Here is a 21,988-nt window from a genome sequence, read left to right as displayed (position 1 = left end):
CAGCCCCTATGAAGTACTGTTTGGGTCAATCCCAAAGACGGGTTTGTACTTCCCACAACAGTTGCAACAACAGTTTGACGGACTAACAGCCTATGTTATCCAACTACACAGGCATTTAACTGAATTGCATAAACAAGTGTATTATTCTATTCCAGACCCAAATTCCTTAGAAGGTGCCCATCAACTGCTGCCAGGTGATTGGGTAGTCCTGAAAAGACACATAAAAGAGGCCTTGGAGCCCAGATATACCGAACGGTACCAAGTGCAACTGGTCACTGCAACTTCAGTCAAGCTCGAAGGCAAAGACACCTGGATAACCCTCAAATTTGCACAGACGCCTTGGGCTTCTGCTGGAGTGGACCTTGCCTGTTATCCAAGCTTCTCATCCTGCAGCTGCATTCAGATTAAATCTAAAGGAGTACACTTCCCATTAATGAATTACACAGAGTGCAACGGAACCAGTTCCATCGATACTCATTGTGTAGGAATTGATGCTACTTTAGGTCAGATGCCCCCTGCGTAAATACCACTGTACAATTACTTGGGGAGGTCTTGCGATTATACAGTATGTCAGAAATAACACCGACATCACAGATTCCGCCACTGTATTAGTAGGTAATATGATGGCTAAATAGGTGACCAGTTTGTTTAAAGGGTCAGTCACACGGGTACTGAAAAATATGTATATTGTATGGGAACATCAGGCGTATAAATGGCTCCCAAGTAACTTCACGGGTACATGTACGTTAGCCTATCTAACACCTGCAACTTTTATTATACCACATGAGAATGTATATGTTAATGCCGTGCCCAGACACACATTGTATAAAAGAAGGACAGACAGGCGACCTCATATGGTACATATGGGAAGTGCTAACGCAGTCATAAGTACCCTATTATAATGCAGATGTGGGATAATACCTTTTCTTTCTTAAACCCAGCCAATTGGTTTAAGGGAATAGCAGTATGGCTGATGGATATACTTCAAACTGTGTTCCAAATTATTTTATTTTTTATTCTTGGCTATATAGGTTTTCGATTGTTAATATGGCTAATGACATTTTTATGTAAGAGAACAAATAAGGTGATACAACATAGGCTGAAACCCAGACCCTTCCATGAACAATATCCTATGAGAACGCAGCCTGTCACTGAGCCCTAGGTGGATGGGCAGAAGCAGTAATGAAGTCCCCCTCACCCAGTTTAGTGGGTGAGGATATTAGCTTGGGGATCAGTGAATAGGTTTTAAGAATGAGAAAAAGGAGGGTCTGAGATGGAAGCCTGGACTTTATTGTATTATTCTAAAATCTTAAAACTATTGATTGACTTATGTAACACTTTAACCTTTATTCTTCTTTTGAAATGTCTCACCGCAAGCTAAAAAGATATTAGACAAACAATGATTCTGCTTGCATAGCTAAAATATATGATGATTCTGAGCACATAGCGAAAATATATGATAATTACAATTATAACAAAACATGTGATATAATGTGATACAATGTAATATAATGTGACATAATGTATACGTGTTCTTTTCTGATGACTCCAGGACAAAATCCCTTGTGATTTAGAGAAGGAGGAGACATGGTCAATATTGATTGGATCGACTGTAGGCCATGGCCTCTCTTACGTGATTGGAATGGAAGACATGGCCAACACCCCTTTTAATGATATATAATCTATGTATTGTTTGCTAATAAACTAAAGAAATATGATTGTGTGTAGTTTCTCTCCGATGCATCGTCAAGCTCTCCCACATATTTGAAACCAGATAAGAGACTACGAGGTCCAGTTGATGACCTGCCTAAATTGATGAGCCTTAACAACATGGCATTAGGGATTGGCACATTTACCTTTCTTGTCTCCTGTCAGGACCCAGATCTTTATGTCTGCTTTAGCTAATGTATAGATTGTCTGAGGTACCCCATCCTGCAACTTGTCTTCGATAGCTGTGGCTCCCAACAACTGCAAAAACATATTTAAAAGAATATTAACCACCATAAATCAAAGTAATTTCTTATATAGAGCTTTAGTGCACAATCTGTGCGTCCCTTTTTGAAAACATTGGTATTGGGGTATTAGCATGGTAACAGAATAATAAAACATCAGATAATGCTGCCTCTACTTAGGCTTTATTCACATCTGCGCTAGTAGTCGACTACGCTATTGATTCCATCAAAACAGTGGAACCCTTGCACAACTGAGACAAACGGAAACCATTGGCACCGGATCCGTCACCAATGAAATCAATGATGATGGAAACGGAAACTTATGGTTTCCGTTTGTGTCTGGTAGGGCTGCGTTCCAACGGTAAGTTCAGATGGAACGTCGGAACGGAGCCCTAGCGCAGATGTGAATGAAGCCTTAAAGGGGTTGTTCCATCAGGACAAACTTTTTTCTAAATGGAGACCCACTGATCACCATGGGTCCGGAAACTGAAGCCCACGGTGATCAGCTTTTACCACTGGGGGAAGCTGCAGGTGGCCACAAATTTTTTACATGGCACCTATTCTAATGAATGGACGATCATGTAATATATAGTCCACCAGAGCGGGAGTCACTCTTTGCATGGGTTCTCCACTTTGGTTAATAAAAGGCGAACCCCAGTGGTGCATGCCCCTCTATGACATCCATATGCTTTATTTTGGCATATTGTCCAGAATTTCCTTCTAAAAATCTTGGTATCACTTTGCATGATTCAGCCAAGTCTATTGAAGAAAATCCAGGAAAGTAGCCCCAACCTACTGGTTGTCACCTTCTCCCTGATCCATTGATTGTACCTGACGCTGGTGTAGATGTTTGTTATAGCATCTGATGCTTGGCCACAGATCAGATGCAGAGAAAAGCCTAGTCCAGAGAAGTAGTTTTTTCAAAATTTGGAGGGTATAAAAACAATCAAAGAGGTAAATTTACATAGATTACAAATGTCACATACCACTAGGTTATTTTCGATCTCTTCATACACTTTATCCAGAGCTTCGTCGCGGTTGTTTATATCCACACTGGCCTGCTGGTATTTTTGATTCCATTTCTCAAACTCTTCGGAGCTGATGTCCTTGTAACAAAGACACAGGGTCCTCAGAGTCTCATTGGCAAACACCTGATTAAAAAAAAGTCAAAGTTTATAATGTAGAATGACCAATAAAAAAACATATTGATAACGCAAAGCTAGAGTGAAATGGTTGTAACAAGGCTGCCATCAAGAAAAAAGCACCTAGTCTTCCAGTGTAACCATATAACTTATAATCTATGGACTAAGCTATACGGGTGATTTTCCAGCTCTCTACTGAAACTCTCCAAGCTCCGCCATTTGAACATTTACACCAGTAGCCACGGAAAGTTCTGTCTGCTGTACAATAGACTGCCTCTAAATGCTATACAGGAATGCTTCAGGTCTGAGGCCCCTCCCACACAAACAATAGAAAGATGGCTAAACAAAAAAATTCATGAAAAGGGGAAAAACTTCAAAAACAAGATACTGGAAGTGATGTGCTATCTGTGTAATAAAAGCAGGTATGGAACGAGGGCTAGGGTCAGGAGGGGAGGCACAATCTATTGGTTCAAAAATTGTTTTGCCTTTAGATTTCTTTGTACAACCAATTGGACATGGTGACCAAGGTGCTGGGGTAAAATCTTTAGTGTGCCAAGGGCAACATAAAGAACGATTGTCCATCCAACAACTATAATGCTGGACTTTACAGACTGAGGGGGAGGAAGCACATTCTGAAAACTCTGCCAACAAGAAAGCCTGTTCTGCCCAAAGGAGTAACTTGAAGCTCCTGGTCCCCAATACAAAATCTGTAACAAGGCCTACCATGTGCAGTCAATAATTTTGGTGGCTTCATTTTTAGTAGAGGAACTTTTGGGCACCTTCAAGCACGAAGGCTCGGGTGTGGCTGCTACTTCTTCCACCCCTATAGCTGCATCCCTGGTCCCACCCCTGAATAAGAGGAATGCTTAAGGGAGATAGTATTCAAGTTACTTTTATGTATTTATATAAGCACAGCAGATTCTTAGGCTTCGTTCATATCTGCGCCAGGGTCGCGTTCCGACATACCGTCGGAGCTTTCCTTCGGAACGGGACCCTGACTGACACAAATGGAAAACATAGGTTTCCGTTTTCATCACCATTGATTTCATTGGTGACGGATCCATTGCAAATGGTTTCCGTTTGTCTCCGTTGTGCAAGGGTTCCGTCGTTTTGACTGAATCAATACCGTAGTCGACTATCCATTATCTTTGTCACCCTCTTTGTGCTCATAAAACAGATCACTTAGGCTTCGTTCACATCTGCGCTAGGGCTCCGTTCCGTTGTTCCGTTGGAGCTTTCGGTCAGAACGGAGCCCTGACAGACACAAACGGAAACCATTGGCACCCGATCCAGCACCATTGAAATCAAGGGTGATTGAAGCGGAAACCTTTTTTTTCCGTTTGTCTCTGTCAGGGTTCCGATGTGAATGAAGCCTAGGTGATCTGTTTTAAGAGCATAAAGCGGGTAACAAAGATAATGTGTAAAGTACTAGTGTACTTTAGTATTTTATGTCATTCTGATGGATAGATAGAACTGCAACTAGATCTATATGGTCTATATGGCCCATGTCTACCATTTCACACAAACTTACATCTAAAGAATCCTGTGTCTGTTCCTTGATAGGGTTGTCTGGATGAAGACGTTGATAAATGACGGTGTCGGCTCCCTTACAGTAAAGTTTTATGTTTCCATCGGGATCCCGAACTGAAATTAGAGAATTTTTTGAATAATAGACCAAAACAGCTCACAATAGATGATTGTAGTGATCTTTTATGCATATCACAAAAAATTCTACACTGAAAAACCATATACGACTTATTATTTCTATGCATTTTGAGCTCGCTTCACATATTTGGGTATGTATGTAGACGTGGACCATCAAGACATTAGACTCTGAGACAGTGTTAGGCTCTGTTCACACCTATCCAGTTTTTCATCCATTTCTGACTGTTTTCATTGTAATTCGAAGTGATCAAGGAACAAACAAACTGCAAAAGGGGTCTCTGCCCCTCTCACAGATCCGCCTGTACCCATGTCACATAACATGCCTTCTATCATATGATGGACTGTAGCTCCTTCAATTCTCATGCAATATAAGCCTTACCTATTACAGACATGCGTTTTCTATCACTGTTAAAGTCAAGGATTGCCAGTCGTTCATAAGTCACTTCTTTTCCAAGCTCACTAATGGTGATGGTACTTTGGGTTCTCGAAAGAAAGACAAAGCCAAAATTCCTAGCAGCTGTTACCAGGGCACCTTCATCCGGAGAGGCTGCTTCATAGCACAGTTCACTACCTACAAGTAAATATAACATGGACATATGTTAGGTAGTTTGATTATGATCTTGCCATAGAGTAATGTCATTCTTTTGACTGGTCATACTTATGGTCTATAGAAGCATTTATCAAAATGGGCACACCTTTTTAGTTTTACTGAATAGTCATCGATCATACATTGCTCTGAGCATGCAGAGCTTGGAAAGCAACCAGACAGCCAAAAACAGTCTCATTTTTTGTGGGATTGTCCCAAGAAAGAGACCTCAAAGGGACTAGGCTTATGCAAATATGCCCCAATATGGGCATTTCTGGGACATTTTGTGTAAATTTATGGGCAAAACAAGGATGGTTGCTTCTCTTCTGAGTGAAACAGTAGACCATAAAGCGAGTGCCCCTCAAAAAGTTGACTATACATTGGAAATAAATAGTCAACTTACTTGTTGCCCCTCTCCTGAATAATCCGGCCTCCATCCCTGCGTTCCGGTCCCATTTTCCGCTCTCTAAGATGGACACCTCCACCTACTCCACTGCCCCCCGATAGATGAACGCTGATGATGTCAGCTCGCATGTCGGCACTTTTTCCAGAGGCACTGACGTCCTCAATGCTCATGTATCAGAGGGCAATGGAGTGGGTAGGGGCGTGTCTCAGACTTCCAAAAAAGCTCTCATATGAAAGTCTGAGACTGCAACGACCTTCTTGGAGAAGGGACAACCGGGGACTAGAACACAGGATGGATCATTCAGGAGCGAGGCAGCAGATAAGTGGACTATACATTTATTTTTTGACTGGAGGGTGCTTTTAGGAACCTTCCTTATCATTATAGTAGATCTCAACCTCCCCAAGGTTGCCTATCCCTGCTCTAGATCACATTTTTTGCTATTTACCAGGATTTTTGATTGTTGAATTAGAAGTATTTATAGTAAGCATCTTGGTTTGGCCCAGGATCAACCAAGAATGGGTCATAAGCTCCAGTTATCCACTACCAGTAAGATTTCCATACTTTTTTTTTTTGTCTGGTTCCATTATTAGTAGTATTAGTGTGTACAAGACCTGGACCAAGTATGCACCAGCACAATATGTACCATGATTAGACCTGAAAAATATCACATACAGGTTGGGAAACGACCCAAATATTAATTTTACATTGACCTTCTCAATATGAATGAGATCAATGGGCATACCTATGAAGCATGCTACCCTACCTCTCTGCCATCTTAAATGCAGCTGGAAAGTAGGTTATTGTCTTGACTTGCTATGCCCCCTGAATTTTACTTGAAGTTTCTTAATTTGAACAGTAATACAATGAAAGGATTGTCAGTAGTACTTACCATTTGTCTTATCTACCATTACTGTGTGGCACAGAGCGAGTAACTTAAAAAACTGGTGAACATATTGATCGTTTCCAAACCGGATTTGTTTAATTAAATTCTTGTCGTTGTATGTAAAACTGGGATCGGCTAAAGGATTCCAGCTGAAGTCCACGTTCTTAGAAAATAAGATATCAACAACGAGAAAGATTTAAGGTGTAATTCCGCATTTAACAAACATTTCAGTATAAGTCTACATATAAAGTTGAGTAAATTTGTAAATACTACCAACTTTTACCAAATTATACTTTGTGTTGTTTCGATCATTTATATACACAGCTGCTCTCAGAATTTTACTTGTCTCTCTGGGAAACAGACAGCAGTTTAGCCACACCCTGTTGTCAGACATGTGACCTAACAGCTTAGATCCAACTATGTCCCTGTCACATGAGCTCCCACAATGCAACACTTTCTGGTAAAAGGAGATCATCAGAGTTCAGGAATTAGCTTTTAATATCAATAAAGAAGGCAAAACCAGTACAAAATAATTATAGCAAAGTGTGTCCTGGTGATGTTGGAAACTTCTAGGAGACTGATTTCTTATCTGCTTGCTTTACTGTTAGTTCCTTGCTCTCTATACCTTGTGCCCTTGCGACCTTGACTTGTTGATAAGCCTTGGTCTAGTCCAGGGGTCTCAAGCATGCATGCGGCCCCTGGGGCTGTCATCTGCGGCCCGCGGGGCACAGAGACGCTAGTATCGGCTCTGCTCCGAGACTCTGGAATTCCCTGACATCGCTGTCCACATATGAACAGCGATGTCTGGGGCTTAACCAGAGCCGGAGTCCCTGGCAGAGCGCTAGTACAGGCTCTGCTCCGGGACTCTGTGGAATTCCCTGACATCGCTGCCCATATATGGACAGTGTGTCAGGGTCTTCCCCAGAGCGGAGTCCCGGGCAGAGCGCTAGTATCGGCTCTGCTCCGGGACGCTGCGGAATGCCCTGACATCGCTGTCCACATATGAACAGCGATGTCTAGGGCTTCCCCAGAGCGGAGTCCCGGGCAGAGCGCTAGTATCGGCTCTGCTCCGAGACTCTGGAATTCCCTGACATCGCTGTCCACATATGAGCAGCGATGTCTGGGGCTTCCCCAGAGCCGGAGTCCCGGGCAGAGCGCTAGTACAGGCTCTGCTCCGGGACTCTGTGGAATTCCCTAACATCGCTGTCAACATATGGACAGTGTGTCAGAGTCTTCCCCAGAGCAGAGTCCCGGGCAGATCGCTAGTATCGGCTCTGCTCCGGGACTCTGTGGAATTCCCTGACATCGCTGTCCACATATGAACAGCGATGTCTGGGGCTTCCCCAGAGCCGGAGTCCCGGGCAGAGCGCTAGTACAGGCTCTGCTCCGGGACGCTGTGGAATTCCCTGACATCGCTGCCCATATATGGACAGTGTGTCAGGGTCTTCCCCAGAGCGGAGTCCCGGGCAGAGCGCTATTATCGGCTCTGCTCCGGGACTCTGGGGAAGCCTCTGACATCGCTGTCCATACACCCACAATGATGTCAGGGGCTTCCCCAGAGCAGGAGTCCCAGTGATGTCAGGAGCAAAGCTGGAGTCCCAGGAAGAGCCTACTAGCACTCTGCCCGGGACTCCAGCTCTGGGGTTGCCCCTGACATCTCTGTCCATATATGGACAGGGATGTCAGGAGCAGTGCTGGAATCCCAGGCAGAGTGCCAGAAGCGGCTCTGCTCCGGGACTCCACTCCAGCTCTGGGCAAGCCCCTGACATCACTGTGGTAGCATCTGCGGTGGGCACTGTGGCAGCATCTGCGGTGGGCACTGTGGCAGCATCTGTGGAGGGCACTGTGGCAGCATCTCCGGAGGGCACTGTGGCAGCATCTCCGGAGGGCACTGTGGCAGCATCTCCGGAGGGCACTGTGGCAGCATCTCCGGAGGGCACTGTGGCAGCATCTCCGTAGCGCACTGTGGCAGCATCTCTGGAGGGCACTGTGGCCCGCATCCAGCTTTACAGTTTAAGTGTCGCTAAATGCAGTCCGGCGGCTCAGTTGACAGCGTTTGGCAGACACACGTCAAGATTGGGCAGCCCCTTTTTAGATAGTGCTGCAGTGCCCTCTGTGGATGCTGCCGCAGTGCCCTCTGTGGATGCTGCCACAGTGCCCTCTGTAGATAATGCAACACACCCCTAGATAAGGCCACAGTGCCCTCTGTAGATAAGGCCACAGTGCCCTCTGTAGATAAGGCCACAGTGCCCTCTGTAGATAAGGCCACAGTGCCCTCTGTAGATAAGGCCACAGTGCCCTCTGTAGATAAGGCCACAGTGCCCTCTGTAGATAAGGCCACAGTGCCCTCTGTAGATAAGGCCACAGTGCCGTCTGTAGATAAGGCCACAGTGCCCTCTGTAGATAAGGCCACAGTGCCCTCTGTAGCTAAGGCCACAGTGCCCTCTGTAGATAAGGCCACAGTGCCCTCTGTAGATAATGCAACACACCCCTAGATAATGCCACAGTGTCCTGCACATGCTGCCACAGTGCCCTCTGGAGATGCTGCCACAGTGCCCTCTGGAGATGCAGCCACAGTGCCCTCCGGAGATGCTGCCACAGTGCCCTCCGGAGATGCTGCCATAGTGCCCTCTGGAGATGCTGCCACAGTGCGCTCCGGAGATGCTGCCACAGTGCCCTCCGGAGATGCTGACACAGTGCCCTCCGGAGATGCTGCCACATTGCCCTCCGGAGATGCTGCCACAGTGCCCTCCACAGATGCTGCCACAGTGCCCCCCGCAGATGCTGCCACAGTGCCCACCGCAGATGCTGCCACAGTGCCCACCGCTGATGCTACCACAGTGATGTCAGGGGCTTGCCCAGAGCTGGAGTGGAGTCCCGGAGCAGAGCTGCTTCTGGCACTCTGCCTGGGATTCCAGCACTGCTCCTGACATCACTGTCCATATATGGACAGAGATGTCAGGGGCAACCCCAGAGCTGGAGTCCCGGGCAGAGCGCTAGTAGGCTCTTCCTGGGACTCCAGCTGTGCTCCTGACATCACTGGGACTCCTGCTCTGGGGAAGCCCCTGACATCATTGTGGGTGTATGGACAGCGATGTCAGAGGCTTCCCCAGAGTCCCGGAGCAGAGCCGATAATAGCGCTCTGCCCGGGACTCCGCTCTGGAGAAGACCCTGACACACTGTCCATATGTTGACAGCGATGTCAGGGAATTCCACAGAGTCCCGGAGCAGAGCCTGTACTAGCGCTCTGCCCGGGACTCCGGCTCTGGGGAAGCCCCAGACATCGCTGTTCATATGTGGACAGCGATGTCAAGGAATTCCAGAGTCTCGGAGCAGAGCCGATACTAGCGCTCTGCCCGGGACTCTGCTCTGGGGAAGCCCCAGACATCGCTGTTCATATGTGGACAACGATGTCAGGGCATTCCGCAGCGTCCCGGAGCAGAGCCGATACTAGCGCTCTGCCCGGGACTCCGCTCTGGGGAAGACCCTGACCCTGACTCGTGCTTGAGACCCCTGTACTAGAGCATACTGGGAGATGTCGTTTTCTAATAGCTGGGGAATGACAGGTTGTTCTGTAGCTATTGTAAATGTAAACTGCATACTGACCTCTGTGGTACGTATCTGCTTCCCAGACATTTGCTTTAGATTACCTGGAAGAAACATTTTATGAATGAAAAAGAAACTAATGTATTTGGTGTAAAATATATTTTCAACTGCAGATTTTTCCTTAATTTCTTCACTATTCTTTCTAACGAATCTCAAAAAAATACCATAACATCTGAAAATAGAAAACTTCAATTAGGGTTTTCCCTAAGAAATTGATGGTCTATCCTCAGGATAAACAATCAATACCTGATCGGTGGGGGTCCGACACCCAGCACCCCCGCCGATCGGCTGCTTTGAAGGGGCTGCACCGCGCATGCGAGCCCTGCTTCTACTTCATTTCAACCTGCTTGTACTGTGAATCGCCAACACAATTGTAGCGGCAGTTCACAGTATTACAGCCTTCTCATATGAAACAGCTTTCCCCTTCAAAACAACTGATCAGCAGGGATGCTGGGAGTCGGACCCCCACTGATCAGATGTTGATGGTCTATCCTGAGGATAGGCCATCAATTGCTTAGAACTGGAAGACCCTTTCAACTTTCTAACTCAGTCCAGAAAATATGGTGGTGGCTTTCTGAAATCTAAATCTACTATGCGGAGATCTAATATGACACCACTAGGCCTAAACATGCTTATCACTCTTCAAATCTATGGTACAATTCACATTCTCAGTTCAACAAAAGGAATTAAAGGAAATGTATCACCTACATTTTATTTTTATTAACTAAAACTATACACTGAAAAACATTTTTTTGTATTTTTATTTTCTGTAAATGGTGAGGAGGGCAGTCACCTTGCCGGGAGCTCCTGTGAACACCAGTTCAGAGATTTGCTTTACAGCAGCCACATAGACCTAAGAGACCTCTTCTATGGGAGAGTGTAGTGGTCATGCTTTGTAACGTGCAGATGTCACTGTGCAGGAAGAGGGAGGAGGGGAGCTGTTCCGATCACCTATTGTTAGTGGTATGATCCTGTGATATCTGCATCGTATTTTATAATAGATCCTGTCTGATGATAATGAGGTGACTGCTGAAAAGTGGTCAGACTACAGGGGGTGCGGAGTAGACTGTGTGGAAACTGGAATATTTCAGGATTTTTTTTATATAGATAGTTTTACATTTTATGTTTAAACAAAAACATTATTTTAAACATTTAAAAAAAACATTGGCATAAAGTTTTTAAAAATATGTTTAACCTAAAATAAATTCAGATCACATTTCTGACAATGCATTCCCTTTAAATTGGACAACTTATCCATATTGCAAGTCCCCAGCAACAAGCTCATCAAAATGAGGAACCAGTAGGACCAACAGATAAATTATCATTTGTGGCATTACTCGGCACCCACTTAAATCAGTTAGTGCCCATTGATTACAGTGGTCTATAGTGGTCCTCTAGAACAGAAAGCCTGGGATTGGGATCCTAATTTGGGAATGTAACGTCTATGGCCGCGGACCGTCGTTCTGACTCTGACGGCGTTCAGTGACTGTCTCCCGTAGGGCGCGTGGGCCCTCGTGCCCGCGCGTGCATGGCATTAAAGGGCCAGTACGTGTCCAGTTGCAGTGAATCTGCAATCAACCCAGAATGCTGCTGGACTATAAAAAGTGCTCTGCCCTCTTGATCATTGCCTGAGCGTTGTTGTGTTACCTTAGTTTGTCTTGCAAATGGTCTCCTAGTATTTTCCAGTTCCAAGTGTTGCCCGTTCCTGCTGCTTGTACCCTGTATTCTGTGCTACCGTGCCTCTGTGCCGTCTAGAGTTGAATTTGAGTTGTGTGTTCTGCTGCATCTACTGTGTTACATCCACCGGGTGTCTGCCTGCTGCCAGAGCCTCATCTTAAGCCTGAATCACCGCTACTGTCTACATTGCCACAGGTACCCTTTCTGGACTATAGACATTGTATTGTACCTGGTTGGCCAGCTGCCTTTCCGCTACGCGGTATGGCCCAGTGGGTCCACACCCGGCACCGTGACAGGGAACCCCTATCTGTTACCTAAAAAAATCCCTAGAAAGTAAAAGGTGTTGTCTAAAGTAAATACTCCTGATACTTCTAATAGGGTCAGGCCACACAGATCCAGAATATTCCCTCATTAGCACTTATTAGCAGATGGAATCTTCTTTGCGCCCTATTAGTTGGGGAATACATTTTAATACCCTATAAAATCAATATTATAAAAAAAATCATAAACTTTGGCCCAAATTTTACAATACATAGTGATCCTTATTCTGTATTTACCATAAATGTTCCTGTTAATAGAACACTTCTTAAACGTCATGATATTCTGTGTCAATGTCCCGGTTTTGTCAGTGAATATGTACTCGATTTGACCTAGCTGTTCATTCAGTGACGTTGTCCTAGCCTTGGCTCCTGTGTCTTTGCTAGGATAATACATGTGTAAATCCCAGTCAATAAAGTAACTTTGGCCCAAACGAATCATTTCAACACTGAAAAAGAATCAAATATTTAACTACAGAAAAAAGTTTTCTTAGTTACTCAAAAAAATTTAGGAAATTTTTTGCATACTTCAAATACACTGTAACATTAAAAAGGTTATCCGGGTTTAGAAAAACTTGGCTGATTTCTTTTAATAACAGCGCCACACCTGCCCACAGGTTGTGTGTGGTATTGCAGCTCAGCCCCATTTACTTCTATTGAGCATTCTTGTTCATCCCAAATTTGTTTGATGGGGTTGAGGTCAGGGATCTAGTTAAGTTCCTCCACATCAAACTCACCCAACCATGTCTTTATTGACCAGGTGCACTGGGGCACAGTCATGCTGGAACAGAAAAGGGCCGAACCCCAAACTGTTCCCATAAAGTTGGAAGCTACAATTGTCCAAAATGTCTTGTTATGCTGAAGTATTAAGATTTCCCTTCACTGGAACTAAGGGGCCTAGGCTGACCCCTGAAAAACAACCGCATAGCATTATCCATACTCCACCAAACGTTACAGTTGGCACAATGCAGTCAGGCAGGTAACGTTCTCCTGGCATTCACCAAACCCAGACTCATCCATCAGACTGGCAGATAGAGAAGCGAGATTCATCACTCCATAGAACATGTTTCCACTGCAGACTCATTCCAGAGTCCAGTGGCGGCGGCTTTACACCACTCCATCCGACGCTTGGCATTGTGCTTGGTGATGTAAGACTGGCATGCAGCTGTTCGGCCATAGAAACCCATGCCCTGAAGCTCCAGGGCACAGTGTTTGTGTGGATGTTAATGCCAGAGGAGGTTTGGATCTCTGTAATTATTGAGTCAGCAGAGTGTTGGTGACTTTTATTCACTATGCGCCGCAGCACTCGGCGCCCCCGCTCTGTAACTTTACGTGGTCTGCACTTTGTGGCTGAGTTTCTGTGATTCCTAAATCCTTCCACTTTACAATAATACCATTTAGGGTATGTTCACACGGCAACACCAATTACGTCTGAAATTACGGAGCTGTTTTCAGGCGAAAACAGCTCCTGAATTTCAGACGTTTTTACAAATGCACGCGTTTTTCGCGGCGTCTTTTACGGACGTAATTGGAGCTGGTTTTCATTGGAGTCAATGAAAAACGGCTCCAATTACGTCCCAAGAAGTGACATGCACTTCTTTGAGGCGGGCGTCTTTTTACGCGCCATCTTTTGACAGCGGTTTGGAGCAATTTTTCAGGCGTAATTCGAGGCGTAAAACGCCTGAATTACGTCCGTAAATAGGGCATGTGAACATACCCTTACAGTTGAAGGTGGAATATCTAGGAGGGAAGACATTTAATGAACTGACTTGTTGCAATGGTGGCGTCCTATTACAGGACCACGCCGGAATTCAGTGATCTCTTTACAATGACCCATTCTATCACAAATGACTGTAAAGGCGACTGCATGGCGAGTTCTGGATGTTATACATCTGTGGCAATGTATCTTACTTAATAACATTCCTAATGACCAGTTATTACCTCTACTACTGTAGTGCCAAATGATATCCTGTACATACAGCTTTTATATACATTTTGACAAGATAGTAATCCTATATATGGTATATATGTCCTGTACCTTACGTAGAGGGAAATTGGTACCATTGTGTTCAGAACAATGATATATCCCCAAAAACCAAGAAATCCCCGGTAGTTTGGTGAGTAGTCTTTCCCGTCATACAGATACCAAGTTGTATTTCCACTGTTTACATCGCTTTCCCAAAAAGTCTGTCCGATGGCTAAACCAGCCGCACTCAGGATCAGCAGAACAAATATCTGCAAGACACATATATATAATCTATAGATAGAGAGACAAGTGGAGTTACTATAATAGTAGTTCAGGGTTGCAGGAAACTTTACCATGTACACCATTCCGTTCATCATTTGATCGATTTTTGTTCTTTTCAGAGTTGATTTTCCACTGTTTCTCATAATTTTAGTGTCCGAACCTAGGAAATGCAATATCGTCACAAATGAGAGCATGAAACTTAAAGGGTTTTTACAACTTCTGACAACTGATGACCTATCCACTGGATAGGTCATCACTACATGCTCTGTGGGGGTCCGACACCCAAACCCCTCACAGATCAGCTGGTCCGGTGCCTCAGTGCACTGGACGTACACGATGGAAGCAGTTGGCTCCCGCCACGGAATAGCGGCAGACCTGCAGTTCTGCAGCACAGCCGCTATTCTATGTACGGAGCCAACTGCTTTCGGTCTCCGTACATAGCATTATGTGCCATAACATCCTGGTGGCCTGCTGCTTAACGGTGCAGGGTCGGACCCGCACCAATGATATACAAAGGGACACAACTCTCGGATGAGCATCATGGACCCTTCGTTTTAGAGCTCAGTAGGGATTACAAGGCACAGAACCCCACTAATAACATCTTGTCGGTTTTCCTTTTATAGGGATTGTCTAATTTAGAAAATCCATTGTCATACACCCTTTTAGGGAATTCTGAATTAATAGAGGGGGTCCTCGGTTCAGGATCTTCCTCTCTTGACCAGAATGGAGAATGGTTGCAAAGAGTGTCTCTGTCTCTAGAGATATCTAAATTAGAAAAAGGAAAGAGGAGGACAACGGCTCTCCTCTAAGGTAATATTTTTTAAGGAACGGGGGACAGTGTAAGTGGTGAGATGGTACACTCACCTGGCAGTGTTGTGCTGAGATAGGCACAACACTATTGCTTAGCGTGGAATCGAGAATTCATGAAGATCATTCGGGACACGGCGCCTGACAGGTAAGTATTCAGAACTAAGTATTTTTCAGTAGACTTTATTTGTAATAGATACTACGCGTTTCAGGACCGGACAGGTCCCTTCCTCAGGTCCTGAGGAAGGGACCTGTCCGGTCCTGAAATGCGTAGTATCTATTACAAATAAAGTCTACTTAAAAATACTTAGTTCTGAATACTTACCTGTCAGGCGCCGTGTCCCGAATGCTGCAACTTTTTCTTCTCCACATCCTCTGTCTCTAGAGGACCTGTCCGGTCCTGCATTACAAGGGCAATTATTAATATGAATGGGCGCTCTGCAATACTTAATATCTCCTGTGGTGGCACTGCAGGAAAATTGAATACTTACTGCCGAGTTTTCTCACAGATTACAGCTGATCGATGGAGGTTCCCAACAGGGGAACACTTTGTGAAAAGCTTATTGTCAAGGGACCCATCTAACAATTAGGGATTGTCCAAAGCGGAGAACATTAAGGAGGACCTCTTACAACTTTCTCCACAAATGAAAAAAACATAGAACAATGTACTAGTCCATGGACAATGGCGATATCAAAGTCTCGAATATTTTCCTGCTGCCAATTCAAATTCTGCTCGCAAGAATCCCCTTTCTAGCCATTTACAATTTTTTAGTCAATCACATAATAAATAGTGCAAGTTCTTTGTCATGTGATTGGCTAAAGAGCCACATATGGTCAGTACAGTGGAATTCCGCCCTGCCGGGGCATGTTTTACATTGGCATTTCCCAGTATCCCTCTCCCAAAAAAAATATCACTAAGAAATGAATGAATACATTTAGCAACTTGTCAGAAGAGTACAACTCAAGAATGTATATTTACTGGTGAATTTATGATTTTGGGTGTATGCCCTTTACTGACCTATTACAGTAAAAAATGATAGCTTCTATTGGTATAATTATAAAAATATAACCTCTGCTTGCCATAGACATGAGATATTTTTTGTCAGATTCAACCACATTTGGCGGAATCGGGAGACAATCTTCAGTTTGTTTGGACCATAGGCCTTAGATTGCTGGATCTGCCAACACAAACCTTATGTCTATGGTTAGCTTATGTTTGTTCAGGCGATGGCCTCTCTTAGTCGTCTTTCTATAATGATTAGATCATAGTCACTGACCTCTATTGTGAGCAATTGTGTGGAGTGTTGGATATCCATGGTACCTACTGTTATGGCTGGTCAATAGCGAACCATGCATGTCCATCACATGTATCCACCATAAAAGTCAATGACCCTCTTGATGGGGGCATTTCTACCCAGATGGTTGTCTACCCTTGCCTAGAACATAGGAGGAACCTGAGTTGACAACCCTTACTGCACCCCAGGCACAAGTGTGTGTATATACACACCGAACAAAGAAAAAAAGCTTGAAATTACCAAATATATATTAAAAAGTAGAAAAGTTTTTATCCAATTACATTAAATACAACATAAATAACATAATATATTGTAAATCAGATAAAATAGGAGACAACCATAAGGCACCAAGATGTGTCAGCCTTACCAAAAGAAATAGCACTTTGTCTGATATACAATGTATGATATTGTTTATGCTGTTTTTTACGTAACTGAATAAAAATGTTTCTACTTTTTTATATATATTTGGATATTCAAACCTTTTTTCTTTGTTCGGTGTGTATCAAGAATTGGAAGTACTCTCGTAATTACCTTTGAGGAATTGTGTAGGTTTTACAAGTGCGTATATACCATAAGGTGCGCAATAAGGTAAATGCAATTATTACCTGCAAATATGACAAGGCAGTGACAGTGCAATGTATTGCGGATTTTACAGCCACGGAGTAAGATTTTATCATTATCAAGTCCGCAACGTGATTCTCTCCAAAATAATGTTCCCACAAACTTATCCAAACGGTTATTTGGTTCCTCACATTCAACCAGTCCTGGGAAAATAAAATGGGTCATTTCAGATATGAAGAGCTCTCATCTGCGAAACATATGAAAGTGTAGCTAAACGTTTGACAAACTTCTGACATGTCGTAGTGACATGTCAGAAGTTTGGATTGGTGGGGGTCCGAGCACTGAGACCCCCACCAAACACCAGAACGAAGCAGCTGAAGCCCTCGTGTGGGCGCTCAGCTGCTTCGTGTCTGTTCGGCTTTTTCCGGAAAGCCGATGTATCGGAGTACGGGCTCATAGACTTTCTATTGAGTCCGTACACAGATACATTTATTTCTGGAAATAGCCGAACAGACACAAAGCGGCTGAGCGCTCACACGAGCACTTCAGCTGCTTCGTTCTAGAGATTGGTGGGGGTCTCAGTGCTCGGACCCCCACCAATACAAACTTCTGACATCTCACTATGACATGTCAGAAGTTTGTCGAACATTTAGCTACACTTTAAGACAATCCCCTGTTTGCACAAGAGCTCAAATTAGCAAAAACGCTGTCCCGCGAAAATCTGGACTATTGTCAAGTAATGGTTCAGTGATCATCGAGGAAGCGAGTATGAATACATAGTACTGAGACCCTATGACACATACGGGGGAATTTTATAAGACTGCTGCTTCATACGCCAGTCTAATATAAAAAGCACTGGAGTAAAATGCAACTTTTAATAAATGAGGTGCATTTCTGGTTGTCCGTGCGCCAGAAAGGGAAATATATGCCATCTATAAACTGGAGTAGATTTTTGCTATAATTTTCGTCAGCTCCTGGCTTAAATTATAGTAAATTTCAACTAAGCCCCTGCCCACTATTTTTAAAAGTAGCTTAGTAAAAATGGAAAATTCTAAAAAATATGTGTGCAAAAACTGAGTATTTGTGCAAATTGCGACTTTTCTCCGCCAGAAAACAGGCGTAAAGTAGTTCATAAGTTCCACCTTATAATGTTTAGTTTGTTCTCTCCAAGGCTTCCTCCAAATTTGAATGCCATATAACTTTTTATCATTCTTCTTCCTGCTCACTTTCCCTTGTCTTGCATGTATTTTAGAATTGCATTATTTTTTATCCTTGCAGATGATCAAGCGGGAGGGACAAGAAACAAGCAGCCAAATGCAGTCTCTGGTTTAGAACAGTGGTCTCCAACCTGTGGCTCCCCAGCTTTTGGGAAACTACAACTCTCATCATGCCATGGTGTTTCCCAACTGCTGAAGAGAAACAGATTGGCAAATAGTGGTTCAAAATATGCAGTCCAAGGTTTAGTGACCACCGCAGTGCATGTAGCTATATGTACTCAAATAGTTGACACCAAGTCAGGAAGTCAGGTCATTGCCAGGAAACCCAAGGTAAAATAATCAGCAAAAAAAAAAAGGGAAAAGGTATTTAATGGTAGAAAATGATCTTATAAATTTAGGGATTATGACGTCTCTCAAATATTATTTATGACAGAGACAATCTTACCATCAAATTCTGAAAGTTCCCGCTCTTCTTTAAGAAATGTATCTGTTTCTTCAAGGGACATTTTGAACTTCAAGTTTGTTTCTCTGGAAAAATAAATATAAATCCGATACCAATAAGATAATATGAAGAGATTTAACAGTTTTATTAATGAATTCCAAAATTCATCATATTTAAAAAGTATGTTCACATTTTAAACTACTTTGATAGATAAACTACATACGGTGTACACAGTAGATTTAATTGACATAAAGCATTGAGTCACTTGTATATGTACATACCTATCTTGTAATGATCCCGAGTTACAGCCTGTATTATACTTTAGAGCTGTATTCATAATTCTGATTGTCTTATAACTGTCAAAAAGCTTGTTGTCAGACACACCACTTAGGCTATGTTCGCAAAGTGTGGTTTATAATGCAGATTTTGATGCGGCTTTGACTGTGGATTTCGCTCTTTGGTATGGCAAGGGTATCCATAGCCAGATCCACTACATTTCCACAACAGAATAGAGCATGTGGAGGATTCACTTGTATTGCACTGTAGTTTGCTGCAGATTTTACATGTGGAAAAATCTGCCAAATATAGCAGAGCTCCTATAATGCAGGGGAGAGTTAAGCTTCATTCACATATGGTGTATTTTTTGCAGATTTTGTTGCAGATTTTGATGTTGTTTTTTGAGCCAAAGCCATAAGTGGATCCAGAAGGAAGAAGAAGTATGAGTTCTTCCTTTATATTTTCCATTCATTTTGAAACCACTTCTGGCTTTGACTAAAAAATCTGCATTGAAATCTGCAAGAAAATCTGCGTCAAAATACGCAATGTGTGAATGCAGATTCTATTGCAGATTTTGATGCAGATTTGCTATGAATTTGAATGGTAAAGGGTGAAATCTGTGGTAAAAATCCACAACATAAATGCATTTGAAAATTTGCAGCGTGCTCTGTGTTTTCCGATTATTTTTTTCCTCTATGTGTGGATGAGGTTTTGAAAATCCCATCCACATCTATTCTACTGGAAATCATTGCACATTTTTAGTGTGGAATACGCACCGACAAACTGGAACAATTTTACCACATCTGAAATTTCCCTTACGTTTCTTACATCAGATTAGTGTACATTACTAGATGAAAAGATGACAATTCACAGAATGAAAATCACCACAGCCGCAGACACAGTGCAGACACTGAACCAGCAAGGAATGCTGGGAGATTTCAGCTCTGAAGACTGCAGAATTGGGAAGGTGTTCTCTTTATAAAAAAATATAGAATTGGGAAGGTGTTCTCTTTATAAAAAAATATAATTGGTATGTGAGTATGCTGTATCTCAGTAGCACCTAATAGAATGTCATCAGCACTATTCAATTTGGCTTTATTTATACATTTTACCAATCTGCCGTGTAGTTTCTTACCCATCAAGCTCTGCTGTTTCTACATAGCACAAACTGTTAGGTTCAGAACTTGAGAGCAGCAAAACATCCGCCTATAGAACAGAAAACACATAAGACAATTGCTGCTGAGTAATTCAATTTATTTTGCAAAAAAAGCTGTGATTTAGTAGCAGGTCCATAGGGCAATACCTACGGCAGACCTGGGGGGCCTTTATAAGGCCAGTGGCTGCCATAGAAACCCATCGGTACCCCCGATCGCATCACAGAGGCACAGATTGGCCGACAGAGTCAGCTCCTCCATATGTTAAACTCCTTAGATTCCCTGGTCGCTACTGACGGTGAAAAATAAGGGCTTAAATGGTCGAATTGGAGGTTTCTGTCTGATCCCGGCTGTTACAGCGGGAGCTCAATTGTGCCTACATGATCACCAGGACATACAATTTTATCCTATTGCGGTTAGAATAACATTATAAAAGCTTAATAGCACCTCCATTGAAAGGAATGGGTTAAAGAGGCTTTCCACATAACACAAAGAGATGGCATATTGCTAGGCTAGGCCATAACTTTCTGATCGGTTAGGCTTTAACAGTCAGGACTCCCACGATCTTGTGAAAAAAAAAGGACTTTCAAAGTTTTTCCCTTGACAGCGTAGTCCTACTCACTTGACCAGGTCTGTGACCCTTTGATGGAGGTCCCAGAAATCACACCACCACCGATAAGAAAGTGATGACATATCTTACCATTGCACCATCCTTTTCTGTGATGTCAAATTCTCTCTATTCACTAGCTAAAGCACAACCTACTATTAGGTGATAACGCTGATCCCGGCCATTTAACCCTTTAGATGTCGCTGTCATTAGTGACCGTGGAACCTAAATGGTTTTACAGAGGGAGGGAGCTCCCTCTGTACGCCCATCGCCACCCCCGCGATACGATTGCATGGTTCCAGTAGGCTATCATGGCAGCGGGGGCTTAAAAAGCTCCCCTATGTGGGGCATTAATGTGTAAATTGTTTGGGCCCTGCCTAAGGCAGGACGTAACAGACTGCCTGGTGTAACACTGACAGGCAAAATATATTACAAAAAATAAGTATTGCAGTGTATGAAAACGATCAAAGGATCGCAAGTTCCCTAGTGGAACTAAAAAAAAATATTATTATTAATAATAATAATAATAATAATAATAATAATAATAATAATAAAGTTCAATAATGTGTATTTGAAAAAAAAAAATCCAAAGTAAAAAAACAAGTTTAAAAAAAAATAAGAAATAAAAAAAATACATATAATAAAATGAACACGTTATTTATACCGCACAGTGAACAACATTAAACAAACCCTAAAAAACAAAATGTCAGAATAGCTTTTTTTGTTTTGGCCTCAAAAAACACATTTATAAAAGTTAATCAATAAATGATACGCACGCCAATGAAAATTACAACTTGGCAATGTGGCGATGAGGAAATGAATTAGATGTATTCTAAAGGCCCAAATAAGGTTGGACCTTAATGGGTTAACAAAGGTTAAAGGTTATAGAATAACTATAATCTATTATATTCTACGCACCGGAACAAAGTCGTCTTTTTTAATCCGTACAATGTCTCCAACATGAATATTTTTCCATTTGGTTTTTTGAAACCTGAAAATAAAAATAAAGATTTAGATTATAGATAAAACATCAATTGCAAATTTTTATTTTGATCATTTGTTTTTATCTAATTTTTAGTCTGATTGAGACTAAATAGACAGTAGCGTTCATAGAAGAAAGGAAACCCCATAGCTAAGATCAGAATGG

The 21,988-nt window shown here is 43.0% G+C and overlaps 1 protein-coding gene across 1 annotated transcript in view; it reads right to left on the bottom strand.

The window, feature by feature from the left end:
• Window positions 1-21,988, bottom strand: part of LOC142747437 (phospholipid-transporting ATPase IC-like) — a 79,339-nt gene that overhangs the window by 35,748 nt on the left and 21,603 nt on the right. The window contains 13 exon segments of the mRNA XM_075854979.1: window positions 1,857-1,968; window positions 2,939-3,103; window positions 4,626-4,738; window positions 5,139-5,330; window positions 6,641-6,797; window positions 10,241-10,284; window positions 12,475-12,683; window positions 14,273-14,469; window positions 14,554-14,642; window positions 17,190-17,348; window positions 18,808-18,890; window positions 20,216-20,286; window positions 21,760-21,832. Of these exon segments, the coding sequence (XP_075711094.1) occupies window positions 1,857-1,968; window positions 2,939-3,103; window positions 4,626-4,738; window positions 5,139-5,330; window positions 6,641-6,797; window positions 10,241-10,284; window positions 12,475-12,683; window positions 14,273-14,469; window positions 14,554-14,642; window positions 17,190-17,348; window positions 18,808-18,890; window positions 20,216-20,286; window positions 21,760-21,832 (1,664 nt within the window).

This window comes from Rhinoderma darwinii, chromosome 1 (genome assembly GCF_050947455.1).
Source record: "Rhinoderma darwinii isolate aRhiDar2 chromosome 1, aRhiDar2.hap1, whole genome shotgun sequence".
In the NCBI taxonomy this organism is placed as follows: Eukaryota; Metazoa; Chordata; class Amphibia; order Anura; family Rhinodermatidae; genus Rhinoderma; species Rhinoderma darwinii.
Note: the sequence above shows the minus strand (reverse complement) of the source record. Positions and strands in the feature narration are given on the sequence as shown.